At 44.1% G+C, this 23,503-nt stretch overlaps 1 protein-coding gene across 2 annotated transcripts in view; it reads left to right on the forward strand.

The window, feature by feature from the left end:
- The first annotated feature begins 1,595 nt into the window (after positions 1 to 1,595).
- stard13a (StAR related lipid transfer domain containing 13a) overlaps positions 1,596 to 23,503 on the forward strand; it is a 109,750-nt gene continuing 87,842 nt past the window's right edge. The window contains exon 1 of one of the 2 annotated variants that reach the window (XM_065004942.1): positions 1,596 to 2,162. In XM_065004942.1, the coding sequence (XP_064861014.1) occupies positions 2,039 to 2,162 (124 nt within the window). In that variant the 5' untranslated portion in view covers positions 1,596 to 2,038. Of the gene's footprint in view, positions 2,163 to 16,885; positions 19,634 to 23,503 lie in introns of those variants that run through there. The other variant, XM_065004941.1, reaches the window with a different exon arrangement.

Genomic DNA, 23,503 nt, shown 5'->3' on the forward strand with positions numbered 1-23,503 from the left:
AGTATCTGGTGTGGCCACCAGCTGCATTAAGTACTGCAGTGCATTTCCTCCTCATGGACTGCACCAGATGTGCCAGTTCTTCCTGTGAGATGTTACCCCACTCTTCCACCAAGGTACCTGCAAGTTCCTGGATATTTCTGGGGGGAATGGCCTTAGCCCTCACCCTCCGATCCAACAGGTCCCTGACGTGCTCAATGGGATTGAGATCCGGGCTCTTCGCTAACCATGGCAGAACACTGATATTCCTGTCTTGCAGGAAATCACGCACAGAACGAGCAGTATGGCTGGTGGCATTGTCATGCTGGAGGGTCATGTCAGGATGAGCCTGCAGGAAGGGTACCACATGAGGGAGGAGGATGTCTTCCCTGTAATGCACAGTGTTGAGATTGCCTAAATGACAACAAAAATGATGTTGTGACACCCCAGACCATGACGGACGTTCCACCTCCAAATCAATCCCACTCCAGAGTACAGGCCTCAGTGTAACGCACATTTCTTTGACAATAAACGCTAATCCGACCATCACCCCTGGTGAGACAAAACCGCGACTCGTCAGTGAAGAGCACTTTTTGCCAGTCCTGTCTGGTTCAGCGACGGTGGGTTTGTGCCCATAGACGGCGTTGTTGGCGGTGATGTCTGGTGAGGACCTGCCTTACAACAGGCCTACAAGCCCTCAGTCCAGCCTCTCTCAGCCTATTGTGGACAGGCTGAGCACTGATGGAGGGATTGTGCGTTCCTGGTGTAACTCAGGCAGTTGTTGTTGCCATCCTGTACCTGTCCCGCTGGTGTGATGTTCGGATGTACCGATCCTGTGCAGGTGTTGTTACACGTGGTCTGCCACTGCGAGCACGATCAGCTGTCTGTCCTGTCTCCCTGTAGAGCTGTCTTAGGCTTCTCACAGTACAGACATTGCAATTTATTGCCCTGGCCACATCTGCAGTCCTCATGCCTCCTTGCAGCATGCCTAAGGCATGTTCACGCAGATGAACAGGGACCCTGGGCATCTTTCTTTTGGTGTTTTTCTGAGTCAGTAGAAAGTCCTCTTTAGTGTCCTAAGTTTTCATAACTGTGACCTTAGTTGCCTACGGTCTGTAAGCTGTTAGTGTCTTAACGACCGTTCTTTAATTGTTTATGGTTCATTGAACAAGCATGGGGAAACAGTGTTTAAACCCTTTACAATGAAGATCTGTGAAGTTATTTGATTTTTACGAATTATCTTTGAAAGATAGGGTCCTGAAAAAGGGACATTCATTTTTTTTGCTGAGTTTATATATCTAAAAAGCAATGCATTTTCCATCATTGACCAACCTCAGGAGGACTGTGTGTGTGTGTGTGTGTGTGTGTGTGTGTGTGTGTGTGTGTGTGTGTGTGTGTGTGTGTGTGTGTGTGTGTGTGTGTCGTCCAGTCAGACGCTGACAGAGGCTCTTGTCTGAGAGAGAAAGAAAGAAAGGGAGAGAGAGGGAGGGGGGCTAGAAGGAGAGTGAGAAAGAGAGAGCAGAGAGAAAGGGGGGGAGAGAGAAAGAAAGGGGGGAGAGAGAAAGAGAGAGAGAGAGAGAGAGAGTGTGAGAGAGAGAAGGAGAGAGTATGCATTCTGCAATGAGAGCAGCAGGAAACTTCAAACCCCCTCACATCTGGCATTGACAGAACAGACAGACAGAGCCTGTATGTATCCAGGATGACCTGAAACATCTGCCGTACGTACATTCACAGCGAGGAATAGAAGACCCACGGACATTACAGTTAGGTTATATACTAAAGCGTGAACCGAAAATAAAGTACATTTGTTATTTTAATACGGCTTTGCCCTGTATTCAGATCGCGCGCGCTCTCTCTCTCTCTCTCTCTCTCTCTCTTGGTGCAGCAAGGTGACGCAGCGCTCGAGCCAGCAGCGAACCAGGTGACGACTTTTGCCGCAGGCAGCCGGTGCGCAACCAGCTTAGACATTCACCACGGGAATAATACGGAATAACTGTTTTCGGTGTCGTTGTATGTGTGTGGAAACCGGGTCGCTTATTATTATTATGTGTCGCTGTTTAATATGACGACGAAACGTAAGTCTGCTAAGCTCCAGCTGCGCCGGTCGATCAGCGAGCAGCTGCGGGATTCCACGTCCAAGGCTTGGGATCTACTGTGGAGGAATGTCCGGGAGAGGCGCTTGGCAGGTCAGTCAGTAGGGGGTTCTCCGCATTGCTATTTTAACCTAACCTAACCTTAACCCAACAGGGCTGGAAGATACCGTTAGGCTACATTGAGTTCATCTCCGCGAAACCTATATGAACCTAAACCTGGGTTGGAAGAATGAAGAAACCGTTACATGAATTTAACCTTGAGGCCGAATAACGGTATATAAAGTACTAAACGTTCGGGTGTGATTCATGACTATGGTCATCTCGGTGTGAGTGTGTGTATCCGAGGACAAGGGCTTGTAATTTGTCAGGTCATGGTTAACTGTAGTCATGACAATCTGTGGATAAATAGGGTCCGCTGTAGGTTATTATTTCTGGCTCACTGTAGTCGTGTGCCAGTGACTGATCATGCCTATATTAGTAGTCGAGGTAGGCCTAATCTTATCGATCATATTTATACATTATATTTAAATGTCAACAGGCTGCAGGTTATTCATATTCAGGTCGTTTCCAAAATTCGCCAATGCACCAACTTTTTTAAGGGACGTCATTCGGTCTGTAGCTATATGCGCTGAGTGGGATGGTTACTGCGCAAAGCTGGGGTGTTTGTGTGTGTGACTGGTGTGTTTGTGTGTGTGACTGGTGTGTTTGTGTGTGTGACTGGTGTGTTTGTGTGTGTGACTGGTGTGTTTGTGTTGCAGCTGTCTGCCCTACTCAGCGTAATGTAATTACAGATATGTCTGCCTCTTAAACAAATTAAACGCATAACATTCCTCCATTCACATCCCTAATCTCACACACACACACACACACACACACACACACACACACACACACACACACACACACACAGTTTTGTTCAGCTAACTTTGTTGGGACACACAATTCAGTCCCATTCAAAATCCTATTTTCCCTAAACCTAACTCTAACCCGTACTCTTATCCTAACCCTAACACTAATTCTAACCTGAACCCTAACCCTTAATGTAATTCTAACACTAATTCTAACCTTAATTCTAACACTAACACTAATCCTAACCTTAACTCTAACACCAATCCTAACCTTAATTCTAACCCTAACACTAATCCTAACCTTAATTCTAAGTGTAACCGTAAGTGTAACCGTAACCCTAAACCTAACCTCTATCCTAACCTTAAACCTAACCACTAAACCCTTCCATTAACCTAACCCTAATTCTAAACCTAACCTCTATCCTAACCTTAAACCTAACCACTAAACCCTTCCATTAACCTAACCCTAATTCTAAACCTAACCCCTATCCTAACCTTAAACCTAACCACTAAACACTTCCATTAACCTAACCGTAATTCTAACCCTATCACTAATCCGAACCTTAATTCTAACACCAATTCTAACCTGAACCCTAAACCCCCTAGAAACAGCATTTGACCTCGTGATGACTAACAAAATGTCCCCAGTTGGTCAGAATTGTATTTGTTTACTATTCTAGTGGGGACTTCTGGTTAAACACGTTCACACACACAGACAGACAGACAGACAGACAGACACACACACACACACACACACACACACACACACACACACACACACACACACACACACACACACACACACACACACACACCCAAACACACATACCACACACAACCACACACAGAGTTTGAAATAATACATTTGATTTGTTTTCTTTCTAGCTGTGCTCCTGCAGTGGTTTTGGTGATGAGTGATAGATGATATTTAACAGTTCTTAGAGTGCTCTGCTGATTGGTTGATTGACTTTGGGGGAAGGAAGGGGGTGTTGTTGTGAGTTTTCAGTGAGAGTGAAAGTCGAGCATTCCTCTAAAGATATAGCAGAGTAGGGCTACTTCAAGGTGTCCACATGCTTCCCATCAGAAACAGTTCCTGCATCTATTATGTGGAAGGCTTTACACTCAGCTAGACTCTGAGAATGGGCTTTTACAGCCAACCAGCCACTTTGACATGAGGGAAACTGTCCGTTATTGTTTCACACTGTAGGTGTGTTAGTCTATGCCAATACATAGTTGAATATAGGAACTACCCAGACCAGACTCTAGCTCACTACACAGCTCAGCTGTCTGCAACACAACAGACACTCCTCTCCTGTTGGTCTGGAAACAGTTATTTCCAGTTTAGGCAAGCTAACTCGCTCAAGCTAACCCGGGTAAGCTAACTCAGGCAAGGTAACTGAGGCAAGGCAACTGAGGCTAGGTAACTGAGGCTAGGTAACTGAGGCAAGGTAACTGAGAGAAGTTAACTCAGACAAGGTAATTGAGGTCTGTAGATTACTGTTTGCCATTGTGGGGTAGATTATATAGGTTGATGAATGAACAAATGAGTGAATTAATGATTGAATTAATGAATGAATGCATAATAAATGAATGAGTGAATGTGTAGTAGTGTCTTGATAGTGTTGTGGCCAGTGTGTGTAAACTGTAGTAGATTATATCGACTGGATTGGGTTGGAATCTAGAGGATTTGGGAGGAGGGGGAGGATGGGGGTGGATTTCTCCTCTTTGTATGTGTATGGGATTATATGACTTAAGTCTGTCTGTCTGTCTGTCTGTCTGTCTGTCTGTCTGTCTGTCTGTCTGTCTGTCTGTCTGTCTGTCTGTCTGTCTGTCTTCATCAGATGAAGGAGGTGTGTTTACGCTTGGCAATATTGTCACAATGTGTGTCTACACATGTCTTTGTAATTGTAGTGCAGAGACCTGCTCACTCTCTGGGTCACATTAGCAGTACAGTGATTGAATGGAAGGAAGCCGCTCAGGGATTTCACCATGAGGCTAAGAGTGACTTTAAAACAGTGACAGAGTTTAATGGCTGTAATAGAAGAAAACTGAGGATAGATCAACAACATTGTAGTTACTCCACAATACTAAGCTAATTGACAGAGTGAAAAGAAGGAAGCCTGTACACAATGCAAATATTCCAAAATATGTTTTCAAGCATAGTGGTGGCTGCATCATGTTATGGGTATGCTTGTCATTGGCAAGGACTAGGGAGTTTTGTAGGATAAAAATAAACGTTATGGAGCTATCCACAGGCAAAATCCTAGAAGAAAACCTGGTTCAGTTTGCTTTCCACCAGACACTGGGAGATGAATTCACCTTTCAGCAGGACAATAACCTAAAACACAAGGCCAAATTTACACTGGTGTTATCTACCAAGAAGACAGTGAATGTCCCCACGTGGCCGAGTTACAGTTTTGACTTAAGTCTGCTTGCAAATTGTCATGACGTTGGCCTGTTGGGTGAGGTTTATGATCCCCATAAATACCCCCCCTCCCCCATTTCTCTCTCTCTACTCTATAGAGTTGACTCTTGAAAAAGCCCTTTCTTAACATAGAGAACCATATTTCGGTAATCCAACCAGTTGAAAATATGCGTTGGTACTTAATGAATATGATGTCAGATCAGTTGGCGTCTGAGACATGATTACTGATGATAGGACAACATAAACTGTATCTTGGACAATCTACACATTCTAGTTATCAGATTCACATGGAATTGTTGTGCAATTTAAATGTTTAAATATGAAACTATTTGTGAAAAGATTAAATGTAATTGTAGCTTCTTAAATGAGAGAACGGTTTGTCATAGAGAAACTCTGCTCACTCAGAGGCCCAAGTGAACAGACTTTGGTAGTAAACTATGAAACACGCCGTTCTTTCACCACTATATAAACCCGTTGACGAAAATTCAACTTCCTGTTCCAAGGACGTGCGGACTTGCGGTCCCACATTGAAAGGTCAAAGATCACCTACAGAACTAAGCCAACCTCAGCGTGAGCTCTGGTTGAACGACAAGAACCGAACAAAATTAGCATCGAATCTCAACGTGAAGGTGACGACCTACATGCCGGAAGGATGAATTTCGACTATACCAGCCAGAATATAGCATGAGCATATAGCATGGCAACCTGGTATGAACTTTGAACTCTTATTCACTGAAGAAGTGATACCTCCTAGCCGTTGCGTTAGCAACAGCAGCTGTAAACGTGGGCTAGGAAAGGACGGACAGAGTATCTGTCCTACCACACGACGACGGTACTACCAAGTAGCCGTTCTACCACCAGACATTCTTCAAAGGACAACCCGGCCTTCCATCTACGACCAACCAATCAAAGCGCAGCTCAGGGTAAAAATGTATTGCATTTTCCTTTTCCAAATGGGCGGTTATTTAGAATGCATAAGATTCTGTATTTACGATACAGTAGCTGCCTACGGCCCGATAGAGACACACCATCCTATGGTGATGCCACATTGAAAGTCACTGAGCTCTTCAGTAAGGCCACAAAATCTTTTTGTTCCTCAGTCTTCCCGCTCTTTCATTCAAAACCCAAACCCCTTTCTTTGTGTAACCAGCCGTCATACATGTTCCGTCCGCTAGGGATGTTTTCCTTTATGACATAATTTGTAATCAATGTATGATCCATTCTGTGTAGATGTAATTCTGTGTGATTATTTAGGTATTTAGTAAATAAATAATTGAACCAAATTTTGTATTGCTGATTCAACTTGTTAGTCAGGGTTCGTGAAGCAAACCAAGAAGCTCTTAGACTTACCCAGAAAGACTCACAGCTGTAATTGCTGCCAAAGGGGATTCTAACATGTATTGACTCTAACATGCATTGACTCTAACATGCATTGACTCTAACATGTATTGACTCTAACATGTATTGACTCTAACATGTATTGACTCTAACATGCATTGACTCTAACATGTATTGACTCTAACATGTATTGACTCTAACATGTATTGACTCTAACATGTATTGACTCTAACATGCATTGACTCTAACATTTATTGACATTGACTCTAACATGCTCTAACATGCATTGACTCTAACATGTATTGACTCTAACATGCATTGACTCTAACATGTATTGACTCTAACATGCATTGACTCTAACATTTATTGACTCTAACATGTATTGACTCTAACATGTATTGACTCTAACATGTATTGACTCTAACATGTATTGACTCTAACATGCATTGCCTCTAACATGTATTGACTCTAACATGCATTGACTCTAACATGTATTGACTCTAACATGTATTGACTCTAACATGTATTGACTAACATGTATTGACTAACATGCATTGACTCTAACATGCATTGACTCTAACATGCATTGACTCTAACATGTATTGACTCTAACATGTATTGACTCTAACATGTATTGACACTAACATGCATTGACTCTAACATGTATTGACTCTAACATGAATTGACTCTAACATGTATTGACTAACATGCATTGACTCTAACATGTATTGACTCTAACATGCATTGACTCTAACATGCATTGACTCTAACATGTATTGACTCTAACATGTATTGACTCTAACATGTATTGACTCTAACATGTATTGACTCTAACATGCATTGACTCTAACATGTATTGACTCTAACATGCATTGACTCTAACATGTATTGACTCTAACATGCATTGACTCTAACATGTATTGACTCTAACATGCATTGACTCTAACATGTATTGACTAACATGTATTGACTCAGGGGTTTGAATACTTATTTACTCAAGATATGTTAGTTTTATTTTTCATAAATTCTTTAACAAATGAAAAACAAATCTTCCACTTTCACATTACATATTATTTTGTGTAGATTGTTGAAAAAGAAAAATCACAAATAAATCATTTTTTAATCCCCCAAATCTCTATTCATTCCATTTTATATTCAGGCTGTAACACAACAAAATGTGGAAAAAAGTCAAGGGGTGTGAATACTTTCTGAAGGCTCTGTGGATATACAATACATTAACAAAAGTATGTGGACACCTGCTCGTCGAACATTCCAAAATCGTTGGCATTAATATGGAGTTGGTCCCTCCCTTTGCTGCTATAAAAGCCTCCACTCTTCTGGGAAGGCTTTCCACTAGATGTTGGAACATTGCTGCTATAACAGCCTCCACTCTTCTGGGAAGGCTTTCCACTAGATGTTGGAACATTGCTGCTATAACAGCCTCCACTCTTCTGGGAAGGCTTTCCACTAGATGTTGGAACATTGCTGCTATAACAGCCTCCACTCTTCTGGGAAGGCTTCCACTAGATGTTGGAACATTGCTGCGGGGACTTGCTCCCATTCAGCCACAAGAGCATTAGTGAGATCGGGCACTGATGTTGGGCGATTAGGCCTGGCTCGCAGTCGGCGTTCCAATTCATCCCAAAGGTGTTGGTTGGGTTGAGGTCAGGGCTCTGTGCAGGCCAGTTAAGTTCTTCCACACCGATCTCGACAAACCACTTCTGTATGGACATCGCTTTGTACACAGGGGGCATTGTCATGCAGAAACAGGAAAGGGCTTTCCCCAAAACTGTTGCCACAAAGTTGGAAGCACAGAATCTCCTGGCATCCGCCAAACCCAGATTCATCCGTCAGACTGCCAGATGGTGATTCATCACTCCAGAGAACGCGTTTACAGTGCTCCAGAGTCCAATGACGGCGATCTTTACACCACTCTTGGCGTAGCGCATGGTGATTTTAAGCTGGTGTGCGGCTAATCAGCCATGGAAACCCATTTCATGAAGCTCCCGACGAACAGTTCTTGTGCTGACGTTGGTTCTAGAGGCAGTTTGGAACTCGATTTGTACGCGCTATGCGCTTCAGCACTCGGCGGTCCCGTTGTGTCCTACCACTTTGCGGGCTGAGCCGTTGTTGCTCCTAGACGTTTTCACAATAACAGCACTTACAGTTGACCGGGGCAGCTCTAGCAGGGCAGAAATGTGATAATCTGACTTGTTGGAAAGGTGGCATCCTATGATGGTGCCACGTTGAAAGTCACTGAGCTTTTCAGTAAGGCCACTCTACTGCCAATGTTTTGTCTATGGTGATTGCATGGCTGTGTGCTCAATTTTATACACCTGTCAGCAACAGGTGTGGCTGAAATAGGAGAATCCACAAATTATTTGCATATATAGTGTATATAGTATATATAATGGTGTGTATAGACAGTATGGACAGTAGTTATATAGGATGGTGTGTATAGACAGTATAGACAGTAGTTATATAGGATGGTGTGTATAGACAGTAGTTATATAGGATGGTGTGTATAGACAGTATAGACAGTAGTTATATAGGATGGTGTGTATAGACAGTAGTTATATAGGATGGTGTGTATAGACAGTATAGACAGTAGTTATATAGGATGGTGTGTATAGACAGTATAGACAGTAGTTATATAGGATGGTGTGTATAGACAGTAGTTATATAGGATGGTGTGTATAGACAGTAGTTATATAGGATGGTGTGTATAGACAGTATGGACAGTAGTTATATAGGATGGTGTGTATAGACAGTAGTTATATAGGATGGTGTGTATAGACAGTAGTTATAATAGGATGGTGTGTATAGACAGTATAGACAGTAGTTATATAGGATGGTGTGTATAGACAGTAGTTATATAGGATGGTGTGTATAGACAGTATAGACAGTAGTTATATAGGATGGTGTGTATAGACAGTAGTTATATAGGATGGTGTGTATAGACAGTATAGACAGTAGTTATATAGGATGGTGTGTATAGACAGTAGTTATATAGGATGGTGTGTATAGACAGTAGTTATAATAGGATGGTGTGTATAGACAGTATAGACAGTAGTTATATAGGATGGTGTGTATAGACAGTAGTTATATAGGATGGTGTGTATAGACAGTATAGACAGTAGTTATATAGGATGGTGTGTATAGACAGTAGTTATATAGGATGGTGTGTATAGACAGTAGTTATATAGGATGGTGTGTATAGACAGTAGTTGTATAGGATGGTGTGTATAGACAGTAGTTATATACAGTATTCACTGTAGTATTTACTGTAGTATGTACAGTTAACTATATTACAAATACTGTAGTAAAATAACTGTAGTATATACTATAGTAATTAAGGTCGTGTTTTACTGATTGTAGTATACTGTAGTATTTACAGTTAACTATATTATAAATACTGTAGTAAAATAACTGTAGTATATACTATAGTAATTAAGGTTGTGTTTTACTGATTGTAGTATACTGTAGTATTTACAGTTAACTATATTATAAATACTGTAGTAAAATAACTGTAGGTCGTGTTTTACTGATTGTAGTATACTGTAGTATTTACAGTTAACTATATTATAAATACTGTAGTATTTACCAGGGGTTGGAACCGTTTCAGGGAACAGAACTGAAGAAGAAAAAAACCCGGGAAATTACAACATTTGTCAAGGAACAGAATCTGAATTGGGAACGAAAGTGATCCACACTGTTCCGGAACAGAACGGTTATTTTAAAAGCAAGAAAACGGATTAATAACTCACACACAAGCTTGTTTGCTAGCTCTGGTCCAACGTTAAGCCAACTCTATGAAGTTCAAAGACATTCAAAGGTCCTCCGTAGAAGCCGCTCCACCGTAGGTATAGTCATGTGGTCCTAATTCAGATAATGCACGTCATGACAACAAGATGCCCAGCGCATTCAAACCAAATCTTCTCCTACATATGCTCTCTCCCCACCCGCAAAATTTCAGTTGCATCTCGCGCCCTACACTTGTCTTTCCGTCATGTAAACAATTCAGTGAACGATAGCTTGCTCCCTCCATCGCAAGCTGCTCCATCCGCAGTAATGTAATGTCGAGCTAAATGTAAAAACAATATGTTTTCAGAGGTTTAAAAAAATATAACTACATAAACTATTTCTGAACAAATAGAACAAAACAAAAAGGATGGTTCTCTTTAGAACTTAACGATTGGAGAAGAAAAATGTGGTTCCTCTGCCTGGTATTTACTGGTTCCACCCCCTGGTATTTACTGGTTCCACCCCCTGGTATTTACTGGTTCCAACCCCTGGTATTTACTGGTTCCAACCCCTGGTATTTATTGGTTCCATCCCCTGGTATTTACTGGTTCCACCCCCTGGTATTTACTGGTTCCAACCCCTGGTATTTACTGGTTCCACCCCCTGGTATTTACTGGTTCCAACCCCTGGTATTTACTGGTTCCTACCCCTGGTATTTACTGGTTCCACCCCCTGGTATTTACTGGTTCCACCCCCTGGTATTTACTGGTTCCACCCCCTGGTATTTACTGGTTCCACCCCCTGGTATTTACTGGTTCCAACCCCTGGTATTTACTGGTTCCAACCCCTTTACTGGTTCCAACCCCTGGTATTTACTGGTTCCACCCCCTGGTATTTACTGGTTCCACCCCCTGTAGCGTTTTAGTTGTAATATCTTTGACGTAGAAGTGGAGCTTTTCTCCTTCAGGAACCTACTGGATATATACTCAAATATAGCAGGCGGGGGGGGCAGGCAGGCAGGCGGTCTGAACATATTGTTCAGCACTTATGCACTGTGCTATAGCCTGTAGAGAACACAGTAACCTCTATACTTGGCATGTAGGTTTCACTTATGGGTGGCAGAAATTGGTATATGGGGGAGGGGGAATGGGCAGGGTATATGCTAATTCAATACTGTAGTACTTACTATAGTTAAAAAATATGTTGTGTTTTTGCGGACATTACTGTAGTATTTAATACAGTGTGTTCTTTGCGGATAATACTGTAGTATTTACTAGTATTCAACACTATACTACTACAACATGATTGAAGGATACACACACACACACACACACACACACACACACACACACACACACACACACACACACACACACACACACCCTCATGCTACACACACACACACCCTCATGCTACACACACACACACACACACACACAAACACACACACACACACACACACACACACACACACACACACACACACACACACACACACACACACACACACTCACACACACACACACACACACACACACACACACACATGCACACACACACACACACACACACACACACACACACACACACACACACACACACACCCCTCATGCTACACACACACACGCACACACACACACCCTCATGCTACACACACACACACACACACACACACACCCTCATGCTACACACACACACACACACACACACACACACACACACACACACACACACACACACACACACACACACACACACACACCCTCATGCTACACACACACACCCTCATGCTACACACACACACACCCTCATGCTACACACACACCCTCATGCTACACACACACAATAATGCTGAATTGAACCACTTCCCCCCAAACCCCCCTTTCCTGATGTGTAAATATAATACACATGTGTAAATATAATCAACATGTGTAAATATAATAAACACGTGTAAATATAATAAACACGTGTAAATATAATCAACACGTGTAAATATAATAAACACGTGTAAATATAATAAACACGTGTAAATATAATAAACACGTGTAAATATAATAAACACGTGTAAATATAATAAACACGTGTAAATATAATACACACGTGTAAATATAATAAACACGTGTAAATATAATAAACACGTGTAAATATAATAAACACGTGTAAATATAATAAACATGTGTAAATATAATAAACATGTGTAAATATTGAACTATAAATTGCACCTTCCTGTATTACACTGATGCTATGCTACAATGTGTATTCTATTCTACCGAGACATTTACTTTATGTTCGTAGTCTTATCCTTCATTAGTTCTTATTGTTGTTGCATTGTCCAGAAGGAGCATTTCATTGGACGAGGTGTATCATGTGTGTCCTCTACATACGACTAATAAAACGTGACACTTGAGCTTGTATTCAACGTGGCCTAATTGCCACCAGAGGGCAGACAATGGTACCCAGTCTCACATCACTCTCTCATCTGTCTCTCACCAACGAAAGAGATTGTTGGCTGAATTCCCGAGAGGTACTGGACTTGGTTTATGTAGGTTTTGAGGTACCCAGACACACACACACACACACACACACACACACACACACACACACACACACACACACACACACACACACACACACACACACACACACACACACTGCTGAGTGGCATGTGTGTGACCTGAGACTGACTTTGCTCTGACCTACTTTCATATGCAATTCCCCCTGTCCTTCTCTCTCCATCTATCCTCCCCCTGTTCTTCTCTCTCCCTCTATCCTCCCCCTGTCCTTCTCTCTCCCTCTATCCTCCCCCTGTTCTTCTCTCCCTCTATCCTCCCCCTGTCCTTATCTGTCTCTCTATCCTCCCCTGCCCTTCTCTCTCCCTATATCCTCCCACTGTTCTTCTCTCTCCCTCTATCCTCCCCTGTTCTTCTCTCTCCTCTATCCTCCCCTGTTCTTCTCTCTCCCTATATCCTCCCCTGTTCTTCTCTCTCCCTCTATCCTCCCCTGTTCTTCTCTCTCCCTCTATCCTCCCCTGTCCTTCTCTGTCCCTCTATCCTCCCCTGTCCTTCTCTGTCCCTCTATCCTCCCCCTGACCTTCTCTCTCCCTCTATCCTCCCCTGACCTTCTCTCTCCCTCTATCCTCCCCTGTCCTTCTCTCTCCCTCTATCCTCCCCTGTCCTTCTCTGTCCCTCTATCCTCCCCTGACCTTCTCTCTCCCTCTATCCTCCCCTGTCCTTCTCTGTCCTTCTCTCTCCCTCTATCCTCCCCCCCTGTCCTTCTCTCTCCCTCTATCCTCCCCTGTCCTTCTCTCTCCCTCTATCCTCCCCCTGTCCTTCTCTCTCTCCTCTATCCTCCCCCTGTCCTTCTCTGTCCCTCTATCCTCCCCCTGTCCTCCTCTCTCCCTTCCTCCTCCCTCTCTCCCTCCCCACAGTAGAGGTAAGATTAGTTGAGGTAACTTCCCTGTCCTCCCTCCCTCCCTCCCTCCCTCCCTCCCTCCCTCCCTCCCTATACCTCACAGGCCAAGCTGGATCAAAGAGCCCCCCCTCCTCCCCTTCATTCCTTACATAGGCATAGGCAGAGGGTACTCCCCCTCTCCCCCTCTCTCAAAGGCAATAGTTGTCCAACCAATCAAAAGATCAGAAATTTAATCTAATTCTCTCTCTCTCTCTCAATTACATTTCAGTTTGAATTTAATGGGCTTTATTGGCATGGGAAACATATGTTAACATTGTCTAAGCAAGTGAAATAGATCATTAACAAAGGTGAAATAAACAAAACAATGGTGTTTGTTCTTCACTGGTTGCCCTTTTTTTTGTGGCAACAGGTCATACATCTTGCTGCTGTGATGGCACACTGTGGAATTTCACCCAGTAGATATGGGAGTTTTTCAAAATGGGGTTTGTTTTCAAATTCTTGGTGGGTCTGTGTAATTTGAGGGAAATATGTCTCTCTAATATGGTCATACATTGGGCAGGAGGTTAGGAAGTGCAGCTCAGTTTCCACCTCATTTTGTGGGCAGTGAGCACATAGCCTGTCTTCTCTTGAGAGCCAGGTCTGCCTACGGCGGCCTTTCTCAATAGCAAGGCTATGCTCACTGAGTCTGTACATAGTCAAAGCTTTCCTTAATTTTGGGTCAGTCACAGTGGTCAGGTATTCTGCCACTGTGTACTCTCTGTTTAGGGCCAAATAGCATTCTATTTTGCTCAGTTTTTTTGTTAATTCTGTCCAATGTGTAAAGTAATTATCTTTTTGTTTTCTCGTGATTTCATTGGGTCTAATTGTGTTGCTGTCCTGGGGCTCTGTGGAGTCAGTTTGTGTTTGTGAACAGAGCCCCAGGACCAGCTTGCTTAGGGGACTCTTCTCCAGGTTCGTCTCTCTGTAGGTGATGGCTTTGTTATGGAAGGTTTGGGATTCGCTTCCTTTTAGGTGGTTGTAGAATTTAACAGCTTTTGATAATTAGCGGGTATCAGCCTAATTCTGCTCTGCATTCATTATTTGGTGATTCTGCATTCATTATTTGGTGATTCTGCATTCATTATTTGGTGATTCTGCATTCATTATTTGTTGATTCTGCATGCGGAATCTCAATTTGGTTTAACACATTTGGTGAATTCTTGGTTGGTGAGCGGACCCCAGACCTCACAACCATGAAGGGCAATGGGCTCTATAATAAATTCAATAATTTTTAGCCAGTATTTTTAGCCAGATCCTAATTGGTAGGTCGAATTTTATGTTCCTTTTGACGGCATAGAATGCCCTTCTTGCCTTGTCTCTCAGATTGTTCACAGCTTTGTGGAAGTTACCTGTGGCGCTGATGTTTAGGCCAAGGTACGTATAGTTCTTTGTGTGCTCTGGGGCAACGATGTCTAGATGGAATTTGTATTTGTGTTCCTGGTGACTGGACCTTATTTGGAACCCCATTATTTTGGTCTCACTGAGATTTACTGTCAGGGCCCAGGTCTGTCAGGGCCCAGGTCTGTCAGGACCCAGGTCTGTTAGGACCCAGGTCTGTCAGGGCCCAGGTCTGTCAGGGCCCAGGTCTGTCAGGACCCAGGTCTGTTAGGACCCAGGTCTGTCAGGGCCCAGGTCTGTCAGGACCCAGGTCTGACAGAATCTGTGGAAATAAATGTGTGTTTTTGCCAATTTTAACTGCAAACCAGTTGTTTGTGTACATGGATAATAATGTCGTGTGTTTTTCCCCTAACACCACTTTCCATCAATTTGTATAGCAGAACCTCTAGCTCTGTCTTTCTCTCTAGTTTCTGCCTCTTTCTTTTTTTCTCTCTCCCTCTCTCTCCCTCTCTCTCTCCCTCTCTCTCCGATCTCTCTCTCTCTCTCTCCGATCTCTCTCTCTCTCTCTCCTATCTCTCCCCTCTCTCCTCTCTCTCTGTCTCTCTCTCTCTCTCTCTCTCTCTCCCCTCTCTCTTTATCTCCCTCTCTCTCTCTCTCCCCTCTCTCTATATCTCCCGCTCTCTCTCTCCCCCTCTCTCTATATCTCTCTTCTCTGTCTCTGTCTCTCTCTCTCTGTCTCTCTCTCCCTCCCCCTCTCTATATCTCTCTTCTCTGTCTCTGTCTCTCTCTCTCTCTCTCCCCTCTCTCTCTCTCTCTCCCTCCTCTGTCTCTCTCTCGCTCTGTCTCTCTCTCTCTCCTATCTCTCTCTCTCTCCTCTGTCTCTCTCTCTCTCCTCTGTCTCTCTTCTCTCTCTCTCTCCTCTGTCTCTCTTCTCTCTCTCTCTCCTCTGTCTCTCTCTCTCTCCTCTGTCTCTCTTCTCTCTCTCTCTCCTCTGTCTCTCCACCTTTCTTAAGCTAGTGTTTTTCGGGCTTTTCCTTCCCCTCTGGAAAGTCTTTAGGATGATGTTTTTTCCAGCAGGCCCATCCCCTGTTCCTCATATTATTATATCTCACACACACACACACACACACACACACACACACACACACACACACACACACACACACACACACACACACACACACACACACACACACACACACACACACACACACACACACACACACACACACACACACACACACACACACTCCCTTGTAATACCATACAGTAGTAAAGTAGAGGTTTTTGGCTCAGGTTCAGGCAGCTGGGCAGTGTTCCCAAATATCTCCTGCCATTGGCTGTGAGTAGAGGAAGGAGGAAATGGTAAGAAGGAGGAAGGTTTGATAAGAGTTGCCTCTGAGGAGAACTCTGTGTGTGTGTTTGCTGAGTGTCAGGTGGAACAAAGTGGTGTGTGTGTGTGTGTGTGTGTGGGGGGTATAAGAGGTATCAAGGAGCATTGAATGTGTTTGATCTGAGAGAGAGAGAGAGAGAGAGAGAGAGAGAGAGAGACAGAGAGAGGGAGACAGAGACAGAGACAGAGACAGAGAGACAGAGAGACAGAGAGACAGAGAGAGAGAGAGAGAGAGAGAGACAGAGACAGAGAGAGAGAGAGAGAGAGAGAGCGAGAGAGAGAGAGAGAGAGCGTTAGACAGAGGGAGGGTCTGCTATATACTGGTGGTTGTGTGTTACAGAGAGATGAAGTCATTTGGGTTTCTCTCGGACTGTCAGGACATCATGTGGTGAGTGGGAGACAGATCCACTGACAGGAAGATAGAGATACAGGGATAGATAGACATATTTAGATACAGAGATAGATTGATAGATAGACTGTATATATACATCATATTACATTTGTAATGTATTTATTATTTTGGAACTTTTTTAATGTTTACTGTTTAGTTTTATTGTTTATTTCACTTTTGTATATTATCTACCTCACTTGCTTCGGCAATGTTAACATATTTTTCCCATGCCAATAAAGCCCCTTGAATTGATAGATGTATAGAGACACAGAGATAGATTGATAGAGATACTAACAGAGAAAGGATCAGAGAGAGGGACATTTGTTTTGATTTTACACTGGTTGTTTAATGTCAGTGCATTTTCATGGTGTTGTACTTTAGGAACATTTAGCCTGTCTATAGTGCTGTCTATAGTGCTGTCTATAGTGCTGTCTATAGTGCTGTCTATAGTGCTGTCTATAGTGCCGTCTATAGGGCCGTCTATAGTGCCGTCTATAGTGCCGTCTATAGTTCCGTCTATAGTGCCGTCTATAGTGCCGTCTATAGTGCCGTCTATAGTGCCGTCTATAGTGCTGTCTATAGTGCTGTCTATAGTGCTGTCTATAGTGCTGTCTATAGTGCTGTCTATAGTGCTGTCTATAGTGCTGTCTATAGTGCTGTCCATAGTGCTGTCTATAGTGTTTGGATTGTTATTGGTAGAGTCATCATATATGTAGTATCTTATATTATATATTGGAGACTGTGTGATCAGTGACAGTGGGAAGGACATAGATAGAGAGAGTGGCAGAGGTGACAGAGAGAGTGGCAGAGGTGATAGAGACAGAGAGAGTGGCAGAGGTGATAGAGACAGAGACAGAGAGAGTGGCAGAGGTGACAGAGACAGAGACAGAGACAGATACAGAGAGAGTGGCAGAGGTGATAGAGACAGAGACAGAGAGAGTGGCAGAGGTGACAGAGACAGAGACAGAGACAGATACAGAGAGAGTGGCAGAGGTGATAGAGACAGAGACAGAGAGAGTGGCAGAGGTGATAGAGACAGAGACAGAGAGAGTGGCAGAGGTGACAGAGACAGAGACAGAGAGAGTGGCAGAGGTGACAGAGACAGAGACAGAGACAGATACAGAGAGAGTGGCAGAGGTGATAGAGACAGAGACAGAGACAGATACAGAGAGAGTGGCAGAGGTGACAGAGACAGAGAGAGTGGCAGAGGTGACAGAGACAGAGACAGAGAGAGTGGCAGAGGTGATAGAGACAGAGAGAGTGGCAGAGGTGACAGAGACAGAGACAGAGAGAGTGGCAGAGGTGATAGAGACAGAGACAGAGAGAGTGGCAGAGGTGATAGAGACAGAGAGAGTGGCAGAGGTGATAGAGACAGAGAGAGTGGCAGAGGTGACAGAGACAGATACAGAGAGAGTGGCAGAGGTGATAGAGACAGAGACAGAGAGAGAGGCAGAGGTGACAGAGACAGAGAGAGTGGCAGAGGTGATAGAGACAGAGACAGAGAGAGAGGCAGAGGTGATAGAGACAGAGAGAGTGACAGAGACAGAGAGAGTGGCAGAGGTGACAGAGACAGGGAGATGGACAGAGACAGGGAGATGGACAGAGACAGAGAGAGTGGGAGTGGTGATGGAGACAGAGACAGGGAGATGGACAGAGACAGAGAGATGGACAGAGACAGAGAGAGTGGGAGAGGTGATGGAGACAGAGACAGAGAGAGTGGGAGAGGTGATGGAGACAGAGACAGAGAGAGTGGGAGAGGTGATGGAGACAGAGACAGGGAGATGGACAGAGATAGAGAGAGTGGCAGAGGTGATGGAGACAGAGACAGAGACAGAGAGAGTGGGAGAGGTGATGGAGACAGAGACAAGGAGATGGACAGAGATAGAGAGAGTGGCAGAGGTGATGGAGACAGAGACAAGGAGATGGACAGAGACAGAGAAAGTGGCAGAGGTGATGGAGACAGAGACAGAGAGAGGGAGATGGACAGAGACAGAGAGAGTGGCAGAGACAGGGAGATGGACAGAGAGAGTGGGAGAGGTGATGGAGACAGAGACAGAGAGAGTGGCAGAGACAGGAAGATGGACAGAGACAGAGACAGAGACAGGGAGATGGACAGAGACAGAGGCAGGGAGAAAGACATTAACAGAGACAGAGAGATGGACAGAGACAGGAAGAGTGAGGAGAGAGACAGAGACAGGGAGAGTGAGGAGAGAGACGGAGACAGGGAGAAGGAGAGAGACAGGGAGAGGGAGGAGAGAGACAGGGAGAGGGAGGAGAGAGACAGGGAGAGGGAGAGAGACAAGGAGAGGGAGAGAGACAGGGAGGAGAGAGACAGAGGCATGGAGAAGGGGGACAGAGACAGGGAGAGGGACAGGGAGGAGAGAGACAGAGACATGGAGAGGGAGAATGGGGACAGGGAGAGGGACAGGGAGGAGAGAGACAGAGACATGGAGAAGGAGAGGACAACTGATCATGACAGTGGCGGAGAAAGTGGTAGTGAAAGGGCGTGTCTGGAGTTCATGACCCCTGATGGACAGGACATCTACCTGAGGCTTGGCCACTCCCCCCGACGACGCTCTGCCCTCCGTCTCACACGCATCATCGTTCGCCATCAGCTCCTCACCCGGCTTACTCAAGGTGGGGAACATGTTTATGACAGTCTTACGATGCATTATAACGGCATTAATGTGTTATACACATAAATAAGGTGTTACTACTGAACGTGCTGTAGTCTGCCTCTGTCAGTGTCCTTGGTGTTAATGAAACTGCTGTAGTCTGCCTCTGTCAGTGTCCTTGGTGTTAATGAAACTGCTGTAGTCTGCCTCTGTCAGTGGCCTTGGTGTTAATGAACGTGCTGTAGTCTGCCTCTGTCAGTGTCCTTGGTGTTAATGAAACTGCTGTAGTCTGCCTCTGTCAGTGCCCTTGGTGTTAATGAAACTGCTGTAGTCTGCCTCTGTCAGTGGCCTTGTTCTGGAACCTTTGACAGTAGGAGGGTCCCTCAGCATCAAACTGTTCTGGAACCATTGACAGTAGGAGGGTCCCTCAGCATCAAACTGTTCTGGAACCATTGACAGTAGGAGGGTTCCTCAGCATCAAACTGTTCTGGAACCTTTGACAGTAGGAGGGTCCCTCAGCATCAAACTGTTCTGGAACCTTTGACAGTAGGAGGGTCCCTCAGCATCAAACTGTTCTGGAACCATTGACAGTAGGAGGGTCCCTCAGCATCAAACTGTTCTGGAACCATTGACAGTAGGAGGGTCCCTCAGCATCAAACTGTTCTGGAACCTTTGACAGTAGGAGGGTCCCTCAGCATCAAACTGTTCTGGAACCATTGACAGTAGGAGGGTCCCTCAGCATCAAACTGTTCTGGAACCATTGACAGTAGGAGGGTCCCTCAGCATCAAACTGTTCTGGAACCTTTGACAGTAGGAGGGTCCCTCAGCATCAAACTGTTCTGGAACCATTGACCGTAGGAGGGTCCCTCAGCATCAAACTGTTCTGGAACCATTGACAGTAGGAGGGTCCCTCAGCATCAAACTGTTCTGGAACCATTGACAGTAGGAGGGTCCCTCAGCATCAAACCGTTCTGGAACCTTTGACAGTAGGAGGGTCCCTCAGCATCAAACTGTTCTGGAACCTTTGACAGTAGGAGGGTTCCTCAGCATCAAACTGTTCTGGAACCATTGACAGTAGGAGGGTCCCTCAGCATCAAACTGTTCTGGAACCTTTGACAGTAGGAGGGTCCCTCAGCATCAAACTGTTCTGGAACCATTGACAGTAGGAGGGTCCCTCAGCATCAAACTGTTCTGGAACCTTTGACAGTAGGAGGGTCCCTCAGCATCAAACTGTTCTGGAACCTTTGACAGTAGGAGGGTCCCTCAGCATCAAACTGTTCTGGAACCATTGTTTCAGCCTGTCTCTATGTAGCTCAGCCCAGCCCAGTGTTCCATGATTGCTTCCTGAACTTCCTGTCACATGACCTGTGTTGACAGGAAGTCCTCTCCCAGCCTGCCCATTGTCATGGAGATGTCACAGGGCTGTTGTTGGAGAGTTCTGGTTGCTTTCGGTAGTTGTACAGGGCTGAGGGTTTGCTTGGTACCGGATGGTTTGGTACTGGTTGGTTTGGTACTGGTTGGTTTGGTACTGGTTGGTTTGGTACCGGTTGGTTTGGTTTGGTACCGGTTGGTTTGGTACTGGTTGGTTTGGTACCGGTTGGTTTGGTTTGGTACCGGTTGGTTTGGTACTGGTTGGTTTGGTACTGGTTGGTTTGGTCCCGGTTGGTTTGGTCCCGGTTGGTTTGGTACCGGTTGGTTTGGTTTGGTACCGGTTGGTTTGGTACCGGTTGGTTTGGTACTGGTTGGTTTGGTACCGGTTGGTTTGGTTTGGTACCGGTTGGTTTGGTACTGGTTGGTTTGGTACTGGTTGGTTTGGTCCCGGTTGGTTTGGTCCCGGTTGGTTTGGTACCGGTTGGTTTGGTTTGGTACCGGTTGGTTTGGTACCGGTTGGTTTGGTACTGGTTGGTTTGGTACCGGTTGGTTTTAATCTATGGTGTATTAGCCATTCAGGGCTCCCGAATGGTGCAGCTGTCTCAGTGCTGCATCTCAGTGCTAGAGGTGTCAATTACAGGCACCCTGGTTCGATTCCAGGCTGTATCACAACCGGGCCGTGATTGGGAGTCCCATAGGGTGGCGCACAATTGGCCCAGCGTTGTCCGGGTTTGGCCGGTGTAGGCCGTCATTGTAAAAAAAAAAAATTGTTGTTAACTGACTTGCCTAGTTAAATAAAGGATCAATTGAAATGAAAATGTCTTGGGCTTGACTGAAACGTCAACACATTAGCAAGTAGAAGTCAAAAAGTAAAGTATCTTACAGAACGGTACAGTACTTGACAAGGAGTGCTGTTTCTCTCACTTTGTATACGACAGTGTAGTAGAGTTATAGTACATCTGAAGTATACGACAGTGTAGTAGAGATATAGTACATCTGAAGTATACGACAGTGTAGTAGAGATATAGTACATCTGATAGTGTAGTAGAGATATGGTACATCTGAAGTATACGATAGTGTAGTAGAGATATAGTACATCTGATAGTGTAGTAGAGATATAGTACATCTGAAGTATACGACAGTGTAGTAGAGATATAGTACATCTGATAGTGTAGTAGAGATATGGTACATCTGAAGTATACGATAGTGTAGTAGAGATATGGTACATCTGAAGTATACGACAGTGTAGTAGAGATATGGTACATCTGAAGTATACGACAGTGTAGTAGAGTTATAGTACATCTGAAGTATATGACAGTGTAGTAGAGATATAGTACATCTGAAGTATACGACAGTGTAGTAGAGATATAGTACATCTGAAGTATATGACAGTGTAGTAGAGATATAGTACATCTGAAGTATACGACAGTGTAGTAGAGATATAGTACATCTGAAGTATACGACAGTGTAGTAGAGATATAGTACATCTGAAGTATACGACAGTGTAGTAGAGTTATAGTACATCTGAAATATATGACAGTGTAGTAGAGTTATAGTACATCTGAAGTATATGACAGTGTAGTAGAGATATAGTACATCTGAAGTATACGACAGTGTAGTAGAGATATAGTACATCTGATAGTGTAGTAGAGATGTGGTACATATGAAGTATATGACAGTGTAGTAGAGATATAGTACATCTGATAGTGTAGTAGAGATATGGTACATCTGAAGTATACGACAGTGTAGTAGAGATATAGTACATCTGAAGTATACGACAGTGTAGTAGAGATATAGTACATCTGAAGTATACGACAGTGTAGTAGAGATATGGTACATCTGATAGTGTAGTAGAGATATAGTACATCTGAAGTACACGACAGTGTAGTAGAGATATGGTACATCTGAAGTATACGACAGTGTAGTAGAGATATAGTACATCTGAAGTATACGACAGTGTAGTAGAGATATAGTACATCTGAAGTATACGACAGTATAGTAGAGATATAGTACATCTGAAGTATACGACAGTATAGTAGAGATATAGTACATCTGTAGTATACGACAGTATAGTAGAGATATGGTACATCTGAAGTGTGGGTTGTTGGACAGTTACTCAGGTACTTCTGAGAATGTGTGTTGGGGGCAGAGGTCTACACTAGAGAGGGTCTCTCTCCGTCTGTCTGTCTGTCTGTCTGTCTGTCTGTCTGTCTGTCTGTCTGTCTGTCTGTCTGTCTGTCTGTCTGTCTGTCTGTCTGTCTGTCTGCATTTATTTATTTATTAATGGACAAGGGGAGCCTGATGATCTGAGACCAGCACTACTGCTATGAGATAGTTGTTTAAAATGTTTTACTGTATTAGTATGGTCACAGGTCTAATCATAATGTATTAGTATGGTCACAGGTCTTATCATACTGTATTAGTATGGTCACAGGTCTTATCATACTGTATTAGTATGGTCACAGGTCTTATCATACTGTATTAGTATGGTCACAGGTCTTACCATACTGTATTAGTATGA

Source organism: Oncorhynchus nerka, linkage group LG19 (genome assembly GCF_034236695.1).
Source record: "Oncorhynchus nerka isolate Pitt River linkage group LG19, Oner_Uvic_2.0, whole genome shotgun sequence".
Lineage (NCBI taxonomy): Eukaryota > Metazoa > Chordata > Actinopteri > Salmoniformes > Salmonidae > Oncorhynchus > Oncorhynchus nerka.